Source organism: Polypterus senegalus, chromosome 15 (assembly GCF_016835505.1).
Source record: "Polypterus senegalus isolate Bchr_013 chromosome 15, ASM1683550v1, whole genome shotgun sequence".
NCBI lineage: Eukaryota > Metazoa > Chordata > Cladistia > Polypteriformes > Polypteridae > Polypterus > Polypterus senegalus.
In genome coordinates this window covers 33,740,051-33,752,177 of record NC_053168.1, presented here as the reverse complement: position 1 = coordinate 33,752,177, position 12,127 = coordinate 33,740,051, and the positions used below count along the sequence as shown (strand labels likewise).

At 37.6% G+C, this 12,127-nt stretch overlaps 1 protein-coding gene across 3 annotated transcripts in view; it reads right to left on the bottom strand.

Annotated features, from left to right (window-relative positions):
• The window catches only part of zgc:86598 (STKc_CK2_alpha domain-containing protein), a 65,869-nt gene that overhangs the window by 16,638 nt on the left and 37,104 nt on the right, over positions 1-12,127 (bottom strand). For all 3 annotated transcript variants that reach the window (XM_039736231.1, XM_039736232.1, XM_039736233.1), the window contains exons 3-4: positions 7,169-7,297; positions 378-489 (exon numbers count right to left, since the gene is read on the bottom strand). In XM_039736231.1, the coding sequence (XP_039592165.1) occupies positions 378-489; positions 7,169-7,269 (213 nt within the window). In that variant the 5' untranslated portion in view covers positions 7,270-7,297. The remainder of the gene's footprint in view (positions 1-377; positions 490-7,168; positions 7,298-12,127) is intronic.

The window sequence follows — 12,127 nt, the reverse complement described above, 5'->3', positions numbered from 1 at the left end:
ATGACTTAGAATATTTCCTTGTATCAATCTACTGATTTCTGCCACAATACTGACTTCACTACAAATTGGTCCTTCCAGGATCAGGTGCATGTACACTACAATCAATTGAAAACCCTTGACTATAGACAATTGAGTGCCACTGAACTAATTACATAATTCTAAAACCAGTTGGCTACACCAGTGAGGATGTAGGTAATATTTATGTAATTATTTTGTGTTTAATAACATCTGTTTTAAAAAACAAATTATATTTACTTTGATTCAATGTTGTGTAACAATAAAATATGCAAACTACCATGGGTCTAAACACTTAACAGGCACTGTAGTTAGACAAAATGAAGGACTTGTTAAAATAGGTTTAGAACAGATTCGTTTACCTTAAGTATTTTGACAACTACTTTTTCATTATTTGTGATGTTAATGGCTTCAAACACTTCACTGTATTTGCCTCTGCCCAGTTTCCTCACCAGCTGATAGTCATCTTGATTTCTGCAAATATATGCTTTAATTAAGTAACTTACATTTATGATAAAACATAGTTATGTATACAATCAAGCACAAGACTCATTGTACATTGCAAAGTAAAAAAAAAAAAATCAGCAAAACAAACAAAAATCTGAATGTTTCATTGTTCCAGTTACATCTGGAGAAGTTTTACACACGTTAATATTTTATTCAGTACAAATTTTACTATGAAACACACAACAAAAAAAAAATAATTTGACAATAAGTGAAAACAAGATTAAGTACTATAAAATAAAAATGACCAATTACATTATTAGTAATTTAACAATTAACAACTGGCTAGAGACAGCCGAAAATGTCAGTTTGGCAGTAATAAACCTTTTGCATAGGATAAATTGGCTAACAAATGTTTAAAAATCAAAACCATAGTTGAGGATGGAAAAAGCGAAACTATTGTTTAATTACATCAGATACTTGGGGATAAACACCACTTCCACATAAGTGAACCAGAAAACAACATTATTAAAAAGCCACAAGGCAGCTGAATACTGCTAAAAAAGAAAGGCTTTGCCTCCATGTATGAGTATCTAGGCAGTTCAAGGAGTTTAAATGTATTAAGGACAGCAATTCTTCTTCCTTAGCTATTCCCATATTTGTATGGGGCCACTATTCTTGACTAGACTTCAAGTACTAATCAAATATATGATTTATACGGCCAGGTACCCGTCTGATGCCAACCCTTCCCATTTACTCAGGCTTTGAACCGGCATATTGTAAAATTTCCACCTCTTCAGTAGCTGCTGTGGGATATAAAGGAAATGCTAAATTCAGAAATTACTAAAGTAGTAGCAAGGATTAAAAACACTGAAACAAAATGAATTGCCTAGGAACTCACAAATTTTAAGAAAAGCTAAGAAAGCTACTAATTTTACAATAGTATAGTTAAAATGATATTTCAATTTATGATACTGCAAACATCAAGTGTATAAATTTACATTTATCAGCTTAGCTGACAAACATTGAAAGGTGTGACGTTTCACAAGCAGGGCTTGCCCAGAAATCTATACTACAGAACTCCCTTCCTTAGGGATCAGTGCAAAGTCCAAATACCATTTTCTAAGAAAAAGAAAAAAGCTCCCCAAAAACTCTCTTCTGCGCATAGCCAGGAAGATGGCAAAATACACAACATAGCTAACACAAAAGTAAAGGTCTTGAAAGTTAAACATGAGAATGTTTAGGACTGACTGAATTACACATCCCCCTATTTTCCAACTGTATATGTCACATGACTATTTTGGTCAAATCATGATCCAGTGATCATACCTGCTGTAAAGGTATGGCTTGTTCAGAGAGGTCAAGATAGGTAATAACCCTGAGACTGCGGACACCGCTGGCACTTTTAAGTCAGAAGTGTGGAACATTTTGGTTATCCACTGAAGTATAGGGATGGCAGTTGTGTCATAGACAAAACACTTACAACTGGTCATAATTGTTTCAAAAATCTTCCTCAGGCAGCAGGCAACAGTTTAAATAAGGAAGTACCAATCAGAAGACATCATCCCTACACTGATCTCAACGGCACACGAAAGAAATCCCAACAACAGGTAAGTCTTCCCATCATCTTCAAAATGAAACTACAAACAAACTCTGTCAATTAACAAGGCAATCAGGATTTTCAAGGCACAGGATACATGCCCTTTTTCAACTGTAGGAAACAATTGATTCAAGCATTTTCTTAGCGTGCTGGTGTTCAGTCAAAACATGCTTCCCAAACTTCATAATGAGATAAAGGCTATACTGCTAGAGGATTTGAGCAATGCAAAATTCACTGCTTTAACTACAGATGGGTGGACCTCTCGCGCAACAGAAATCTTAATTACAGCACACTACATTACCAACAAATGGGTAATTGCAAACCGCATTTTCCAAACACACACACCTTCAATGGAAGTTATACAAGTGACCACTTATCAAAAATACAACAGGAAGATTTAGCAGAGTGTAAAATTGACAGACCAAACGCCACCATTTACGTGACAACGGACACCAAGAACACTGCAAATGTAGCTGAAGCATAAGGACTATGAGCAGACGTTAGATGCTTTGTTCATATTGTTAACCTGGTATCACATTAGGAGGTAGGCATTAACCAGATATCCCAGCAGAGTGAGAAAAGCAGTTGATTTTCCCCTCGTAACACTACTGCTGCAGCAGTTCTAAAGGAAAAACAAGATGACATGCTTGAGCAGTACCTTGAACAGCAGGATACTGTTTTCACAGCAGTTGCAGACAGAAGTGTTTAGGAGGAACATTAAGAACATTGTTTCTGTTTGATGAAGATGTAAAAACTAGCCGAGGATATGATTCAAGCTCTCAAACCACTGACAACAGTGACAACTCTGATGACACTGAACAACTGCCAACAATTTTAACGATAATGCCACTAAAACACACAATCCTAGCATCCATGAAGCAGAGTGACTAAGATTCATCAGTTGTGAGAGATGTCAAAATATCCTGGATGACTGTCCCCCACCGGCATTTGTTAAATAGTTTTAATCTTTACAGAATTTAATAAAACCAGTTTAATTTAATCAATACAGTTTTTACTTTTAAGCCCCAAATACCCATCTTAGTAATGAAATGAAGCAAAAAGCACTATACAAATCAGTTTAAAATTAATTTTATTTTAGCATTTAACTAGAAATAAATGGACAATAAAAGCTTTAACTACCAGAAATATCTGTTTTTGTAGTTTATTAATGTAATTGTCCTGGATTTGTATGTTTGTCAGATACTTTCATTGTAATAATAACGAATAGTAACATTATGTTGCAACTGTTTTGTGGATGTGACTTTGTTAGGCCAGGCATCATGGGATGAAGAAAGCTGAGCAATCAAAAATGGCACTAAGCAGGAGTGGTGATCGACCATCCAAAACAGCACCAATCACTGAACTGTTTGGAAACTTCTTTCCAGTGGAACAGACACCATCATAAAAGTTTTAGCCTCAAGTGATGGAAGAGGAGGTACGGCGTTACAAGGCTGTGCAGAGCCTTCCAGTGGAGTCAAATCCACATGCACAGCAAAAGGACGATTACTGGTTTCCCCATTTAGCTAAGTCTGCTAAACACCAAACTGGAGTACCAACAACGTCAGTCCCCAGTGAGAGGGTTCTCTCTAGTGCAGGGGACAATGTCGTAGCAAAGAGATCTAAGAACATAGACACGGAGGTCTCGAAGAAAAACTTAAAACTTAAGTGAAACATTTTCACAAAAATGTGCGTTTAACTGAAGGTACCAGCTAGGTCTGTGCCATATCACATTTTCCACGATAACACAGGCATACATTTTTACATGTTGAAAAAGTGTCACCTCACAATATTAAAGAAATATGTTCCTTACACAACGATGCCAAACGGCCAAACATATCTGAGATGAACAGCAGTATGTGAGCCTCCAATGATGACTTAGTACCTAAAAAGGGAGCTACTTCTATAGTGTGGAAGTGATTTGGCTACAAAATGTCAGACTTCCAACAAAGCACAATACTTTGTAAAACAGGCAAGTAATGAGAAGTCAAGCAAAAAAACACCTTATATTGACTAAATAGATTATAATATGAAAGCTTTCGAGGCCCCTTCAGGCAAGATGTAGTATGCAACAAAACCTACCGCTAAAGGTGGAAACATAATGAACCTGATTCACCACTGAAGCAAAAACACAGTGTCCAATACAACCAAGCATTCAAGGAGATACTAACAGCTGGTGATGTGCGGCCAAAATGTAAACAAATGTCTCAACCATACATCGCTGGAGCATTCACTAGTTGCACTCCATATGACAGGGAAGAGCAAATGGTGGATGGAAATGACTGATGTGGCTACATACTACTTGGTCAACGATATGAGGCCAATCTAAACAGTGGACAAGGATGGTTTTAAGCTAAACTAATCTTGAATTATAAAATAAATTTAACACATCTTCTAATTAAGAGAACATAAAAAATGTTAATACAAGGGGTGTTCAATAATTTATCTACCTCAGTAGTAAACAATTTTCAAAAAATGTTTTGTTTTATTTTTCAATATGGCCCCGATAGCTCAATACACTTCATCCACTTTCCCTGCAATGACTTTAACCCCTTTAAAAGAAAGAAAAAAAAGAATCTTCTGTTTGACCTTCAAACCAGGATGTCACAGCTGCCTTGACATCTTCATCACTTGAAAACTGCTGTCCATGGAGCGATTTCATCAAAACTCAGAACAGGAAATAATCCGAGGGAGCCAGGTGAGAACTGTGGGGTGGATGGTTCAGCTGCTGGAACTCTCATTCTCGGATGGCATATGAAATGGCACGGTATCGTGAAGAAGCAGCACACATGCTGTGACGACTTGTGCTTCTACTGCATTAAATCCACTTTGGATGCAGGATCTCTGTGATAGACCGAAGTCTCATCTCCAGTCGCCAAACAACGAAAAAAATTCACTTGGTCTTAATGGATAACCTCCATCTTCTAACAACACTGGGTGGCCTTCTGACATGGCGTCAGCATTCTGAGAACCCATCTTGCACTGACCTTGGACATGCCCAAATTTACATGAATCATTTTTCAAACTGTACCTGCCAGGATACCCATATCTTCAGCTAATCCAGAAACCTTAATTCATTCATTTGACAAAATTAAATCCAATTTTCTTACACATTTCTGTTTAAATTATTTGCATAGGCCGTCCTGTGTGAGGGTCATCTTCAATGGACTCTCTACCCCACTTAAACGGCTTGCTCCAAAAGTTTTCTTTTAAGGATGATGGGGCAGAGTTGGAATGTTAGACTCACACAGAGCCACAACTGTGCATGAGTAACCTTGACACGTGACAACGGGCCCAGACCTATCTCAAAATGCTTGCTACATTCTTTCATACTCAGGTAAATAAATTATTGAACACTCCGGTACAAAACCTGGCTCACACAGTTAATAAGGACAATAAGGAGGGCTAGTTAACTCTTAAAAGTGTTTACTTGTACACTTCCAACACTGACATTCTAACCAGCCTCATTTCATTGTATATCCATTTTAAGTTTACAGTACACAAGAAATTAGAGGCAATGCAACAACAGTTCCAGCACTGATATTCCACCTCATTTAATGATAATCCCAAAAAAAAAAAAGCAACTGCTATTCGAGTTTTGACAGCATTTTTATTATATGTTTATAAGCAGTGGGCGTTTACATTTTGACTGAACGTTTGTTTGGATTGCTGCTGTTTCCTTAAATGTGCTCTTAAAATTTAAGTTTGATTTTATTAGGCGACAATATTGTGCAGACTCCTGAAGAGTTACAAGGTTAAGAAGTAACTTTAGTTATTATAATTGTTAAACTAAAATGTTAAGATATTGTTATATTTAAGATTTCCCAGGAAAACGCTACTTAGGCTACTTTCATGCTTGCATTTGACTTAGGCCGTGTCACACTGTATATAATGCTATGTCACCACTATTGCATGATAATGCTGTAGCTGTTAGCACCTTGAGGCAAAAGATTCACACTTCGAATTAGGTAGTTTGTTATCAATGGCAGAAACTTATTAGAACAAGATGGAAAATGCCCTTCATTTTGTTTGCACTAATAAAATCTACTGCCTACAAGCTGCAATCACTAGTAATAGTTTGCTAAGTGTTTTTTTTTTTCCTATAGAGTCATAAATGAAATTAATCGTAAATTTCTGATAGATAGAAATAGATAGAGATAGATAGATAGAGCCTAAAAGTGCAACAATGTTGTGTGATGTTTTAGGTCACTTTTTTGTCACACTTTAAATCAGGCTTATTTTAAAAAATACATATATAGATATTTGGTATCATTCTTTTCAGAATTTATCGAACTTTAATGTGATGTTGTTAGATTTTCAGATTCTTATTCAATTTTTAAATTCTAAACTAAAAAATTTCAAGAACTCACATCCCACGAGACAAGAATTTGTACCAAGAGATTTAACCACACCCGGGGCCAGAAATAAAGACAGAATAAATGACAAAGACAGATGCTGTACAGGCTTTTAAATGTTCGAAGCGCTGCATGAGATGCAGATCATGCGGCACGTGGGCAGCAAGCCAGCAGTTGATCGAGCAAAAAGGAGTTTTTTTCCTATTTGTTTCCCATTGTACCACTGTTTAAGTGGAGGATATCGGAGGAGCAACCGCATCTACATGGGGTGTGTGTTCAGCCCCCCTCTTCATAATGCGAGCAGCAGACACGTGAAGGGGCTAGAACGTAGCGCAGAAAAGGGTGGTTGGCGAGCGAAGCGAGCACAGGGGTAACCCCCTAGTATTGCAATATAATTTTGAGGCTGCATTGCTCATCCCTAGCACCAGCCACTGTTTATTTCTGAATAGGTGTTTAATTTTTAATTTATGCTTATCTTAGAACTGTTATTTATGATTACATAGTTAATTTATGTGAAGTTAATCTACCATGTTTTTTTAGTGTTTCAAATCTTTGCGATTTAATGAAACCCAGAATTTTCTTCTTTTCTTTTTAATTATATTCTGTATGCTTACTGTGATTTGCTTTAATATTTTGCTCTGTATTGTTTATTAACATTACAGTTTACCAATAAGCATTAAGTAAAATTGAATGTACAGCTGGAAGTATCAATGTAGCTGACAAAGGCAATAAGGGAAAACAAAAAAATAAAACTTACCCCCACTCAACTACATGTGATTCGTAGTCCCAGTACTCTCTAGGTCTTTGTGTGTTTACATCTGGGTAAACTCTAGCTCGACTTGGAACTGGTCCTGACATATTCCGAATGATTATCTTCTGAAATCACCTATTTAAAAAACAGACACAGTTTTACCAACAGCTTATTTAAAAACAGGAATTCCCAATACAAATTTTAGCAAGGAATATAATGTATAGAATGTTCATGAACAGGGGAGGGAGAAAGGATATGATAAAAAGATAAAGAAGATTCTGGCTACATTTTCAACACTATTATCTCACTAACAATGTACCATCTCTTTAAAAATAAATGCATTCATGAAATACATTGAAATCTACTAAGATTTTGCTAGGAATGGAAAGGGTGGTTTAAAACTTGGTAACAATCTGGTTAATTAGCATATTACAGTCATAAATATCAAAATCGAATTTATTTTTCAACCAGAAAACCTGTATTTATGGTGCAAGTTTACTAATGTTACTTATGTCAAAGGGCTTTTTTTTTAACAAATTCTTTGAACGCAGTACAATGATAAACATCCCAATAATAAATGAGAATAGACATAAATATCCATGTAGTTAAAATACCCATTTGTAATCATTTATCTATACCATTTCATATAGAAATGAAAAAAACAAAACCCACACACACTTTAACAATGATGTACATTTTCCCCTCAATAAACCCAAAAGACCACTCCTTCCTCATTGCACAGAAATTAGTGACAATGGCTTGAAGCCACTAATTATTATGACCTACATTAGGCATTAGTAAGAGCTGAGCATATTGAAAATATGGTCTGATTAAAGTGATAAATGTACTGCAAAAAAGATACTTTGTAATGGTGTGCCCAGAGAAAAGTAATTACAAAATAAAAACTCATTCACTATGGACAGGAGAAGGTTCACAGCTCCGCATGTGCAGACTTTCCATGAGATAGGACATGGGAGCAGTGCAAACGGCACTTTCACAATCTACAATGCAGGTGCGACAGCTAAAATAAGATGTGCATCTTTAAAGCTAAACACAAAAATGATAGGAAAATTGAATATATATAAAAAAGGTAGCATGATTTCAAATAAAGACAGCTTATAAGGCTTTCATGTTTTTAGCATATTACTAGTTGTGCTGTAGGACAAAGTGCAAACTGCCTAAAACCTGCTAGGCTTTAAGTGGCACACAAGACAGGTTATGTTAGCAAATTTTACAGGGAGGCAGACATTCAGGCATACCAAACCCCCATTTGTATTCCAAAGCAAGTCACTGAACTGCAGAACAAACCAATCTCAGCCCTGTATTTCTCCTGATAAAGGTTTAAATCAGAGTTAAAATGACAATTGCAGAGGTTCCTTTCAGGCCATCCAAGTCCAAACAAAAAGCTATAATTCAATGAGTGATACCAGTGATCGTCAAAATAACGCATATATGAGCAGGCACTGATTTTGTACCAAGAAGTGACTCATCCAAATGTGAGAGGTTATACCTTCCCTCAAAAAAGAAAAGAAAGCTGCACTTATTTCTTGAAGGGAAAGCTGCGAGAATTCTGAGAAATGACCTGTTGCACTTTCTGAAACCTACTCTCTGAAACCAAAGAGCCGATGAGGCGCTACCTTTTGGGGGACGTTAAAGCTGACCATTTCTTGTTTGTGTGGCCTTTAAAGAGGAGATCCACTCTGCCATGTCATGCCGTGTAACAGTAACAGAGTTCAGTTGAGAAGGGAGGACACAGCAAAATGATAAACTGACAGCTGACCATGAATAAAGGACCACATTGCAAAAAGAAGGAATGCACCCCCAACTAAAAGATGAATCCTCCACATGAACATGGAGAAACAACTCCTCACAACAATGAAGACCATCCTTAAACACTTGGTACTGAAAAACTGTTTGTGCGCCAAGATAAAGTAGAACTCTAAATAGACAGTAAAAGCCAGCCTCTGCGTTACATGCTTGCCGGTTTCATATGTCTTCTTATATGTCTATACATAAAATCTCTCTCTCTCTCTATAGATTATACACCTGCAGAGCAGCTTTCATTATTGTGAAAGTACTGCATCAGAATTAAAACCGGGTTTTGCGTTATCAACAGATTTACACATTTCCAGCATCCATAAACATAATTTGAATACTAAGTTGCACTTCTCTGCACGTGTGCATTTTTCTGTTTGTCGGGGTGTTACTCTGTGGACAGAATAACTCAAATATGAATAAAATTTAGCAAAGTTTCTTACAATGAAAAATTCTAGAAGAGAATTGATATAAAAACCTATATACTCAGTCTGCGATATACTGTATACAAAAAACTGCGGCAAAAAAAAAAAAGGGACGTGTGTGTTTCCCGGCTGAAGGACAGGGACTATGCAGAATCCCCTAAAACAGATTTGGGGTGGAAGAAAATGTTTCCATGAAAATTGTGTGCATTCAAGCATTATGTCCCTCCTTTATGATCAACATCTTATTACTTTTTGGCAACACTGAGCATTCAAATTTAACTTTTCAAGTATTAATCATTTCTGTCAAGGCAGTGCCTTGTTAAAGGATTACATTTCTTGTGCTATTTTTTTTAGTCTTGGCTGACATTATGCAAAACATTTCAGGGACACCATGTTAAATACTACTATTTATTTTTATATACAGTGGTGTGAAAAAGTAATTGCCCCCTGAACCTAATAACTGGTTGGGCCACCCTTAGCAGCAATAACTGCAATCAAGCGCTTGCGTATAACTTGCAATGAGTCTTTTACAGCGCTCTGGAGGAATTGTGGCCCACTCATCTTTGCAGAATTGTTGTAATTCAGCTTTATTTGAGGGTTTTCTAGCATGAACCGCCTTTTTAAGGTCATGCCATAGCATCTCAATTGGATTCAGGTCAGGACTTTGACTAGGCCACTCCAAGGTCTTCATTTTGTTTTTCTTCAGCCATTCAGAGGTGGATTTGCTGGTGTGTTTTGGGTCATTGTCCTGTTGCAGCACCCAAGATCGCTTCAGCTTGAGTTGACGAACAGATGGCCGGACATTCTCCTTCAGGACTTTTTGGTAGACAGTAGAATTCATGGTTCCATCTATCACAGCAAGCCTTCCAGGTCCTGAAGCAGCAAAACAACCCCAGACCATCACACTACCACCACCATATTTTACTGTTGGTATGATGTTCTTTTTCTGAAATGCTGTGTTCCTTTTACGCCAGATGTAACAGGACATTTTCCTTCCAAAAAGTTCAACTTTTGTATCATCAGTCCACAAGGTATTCTCCCAAAAGTCTTGGCAATCATTGAGATGTTTCTTAGCAAAATTGAGACGAGCCCTAATGTTCTTTTTGCTTAACAGTGGTTTGCATCTTGGAAATCTGCCATGAAGGCCGTTTTTGCCCAGTCTCTTTCTTATGGTGGAGTCGTGAACACTGACCTTAATTGAGGCAAGTGAGGCCTGCAGTTCTTTAGACGTTGTCCTGGGGTCTTTTGTGACCTTTCAGATGAGTCGTCTCTGCGCTCTTGGGGTAATTTTGGTCGGCTGGCCACTCCTGGGAAGGTTCACCACTGTTTCATGTTTTTGCCATTTGTGGATAATGGCTCTCACTGTGGTTTGCTGGAGTTCCAAAGCTTTAAAAATGGCTTTATAACCTTTACCAGACTGATAGATCTCAATTGCTTCTGTTCTCATTTGTTCCTGAATTTCTTTGGATCTTGGCATGATGTCTTGCTTTTGAGGTGATTTTGGTCTACTTCTCTGTGTCAGGCAGCTCCTATTTAAGTGATTTCTTGATTGAAACAGGCGTGGCAGTAATCAGGCCTGGGGGTGGCTACGGAAATTAAACTTGTTTATTTTTTAACAAGGGGCAATTACTTTTTCACACAGGGCCATGTAGGTTTGAATTTTTTTTTTCTCCCTAAATAAAAACCATCATTTAAAAACTGCATTTTGTGTTTACTTGTGTTATATTTGACTAATGGTTAAATGTGTTTGATGATCAGAAACATTTTGTGTGACAAACATGCAAAAGAATAAGAAATCAGGAAGGGGGCAAATAGTTTTTCACACCACTGTGTGTGTGTATGTGTGTGTGTATATATATATATATATATAAGTAACAAAGGCGCTATATAGGCACCTGACCCGGCACAGAGGCACGTATAAAAAACACAAATACTTTATTTTTCTTCGGCTGTGGGACACGTCTTCCCCGTGCCACACAGCCCAAACACAGTCCCCAAAACACCAGCACAAAACGGTTCTCTCCCTTTCTTTACCACCACTCCTCCTCAAGCTTCGTCTCCTTCCTCCCAACTCTGGCTCTTCGAGTGGTGGTGGCTGGGCCCTTTTATAGCCCACCAGGAAGCGTTCCAGGTGATTAACCACCTGGTCCTAATTGCACTTCTGGGTGGGGCTGAAGACTCGTCCAGCCGGGCTGTGGGAAGCAGACAGTTTACGATGGTCTACTTTAATGACAAATTACGAGAATAAAGTCAATATGTTGTCACACTATTACACAGTACCCAGGTACATTACACTGTACTGAAAACAAATAAAACAAATACTAGGCTTGCAGTATTATCCAGTAGTATAGAAACAGTATTTACACATCTGATCTTTTAAAACTAAAGTTATCGCCAGGCGACGGACGTGACTCCTTTTTTTCGGCAAAAGTTCTTCTGTTCATCATGTTCAACTTTACTTTTAGTTCAGTTTCAGAATGCTCTCTGTCCATTTTCACCGCGGCATACTATGCTACCGCCCACTATTTGGTGGTGTAGCAGTGAAAAAGAGCCCTAGTGCAACAAATCTGTGTTTAGCAGTGTAGCAGTGAAAAAGGTCCCCACTTGAACAGTTTCCCAAGGCCACATTCAACGCCGCTTAGGCAATTTAAACCGGTGTTGCGGTATAAGAAAAATCCATATCATAAAAAAAATAAACGGTTTTCGGTATGAACCGGTATACCGC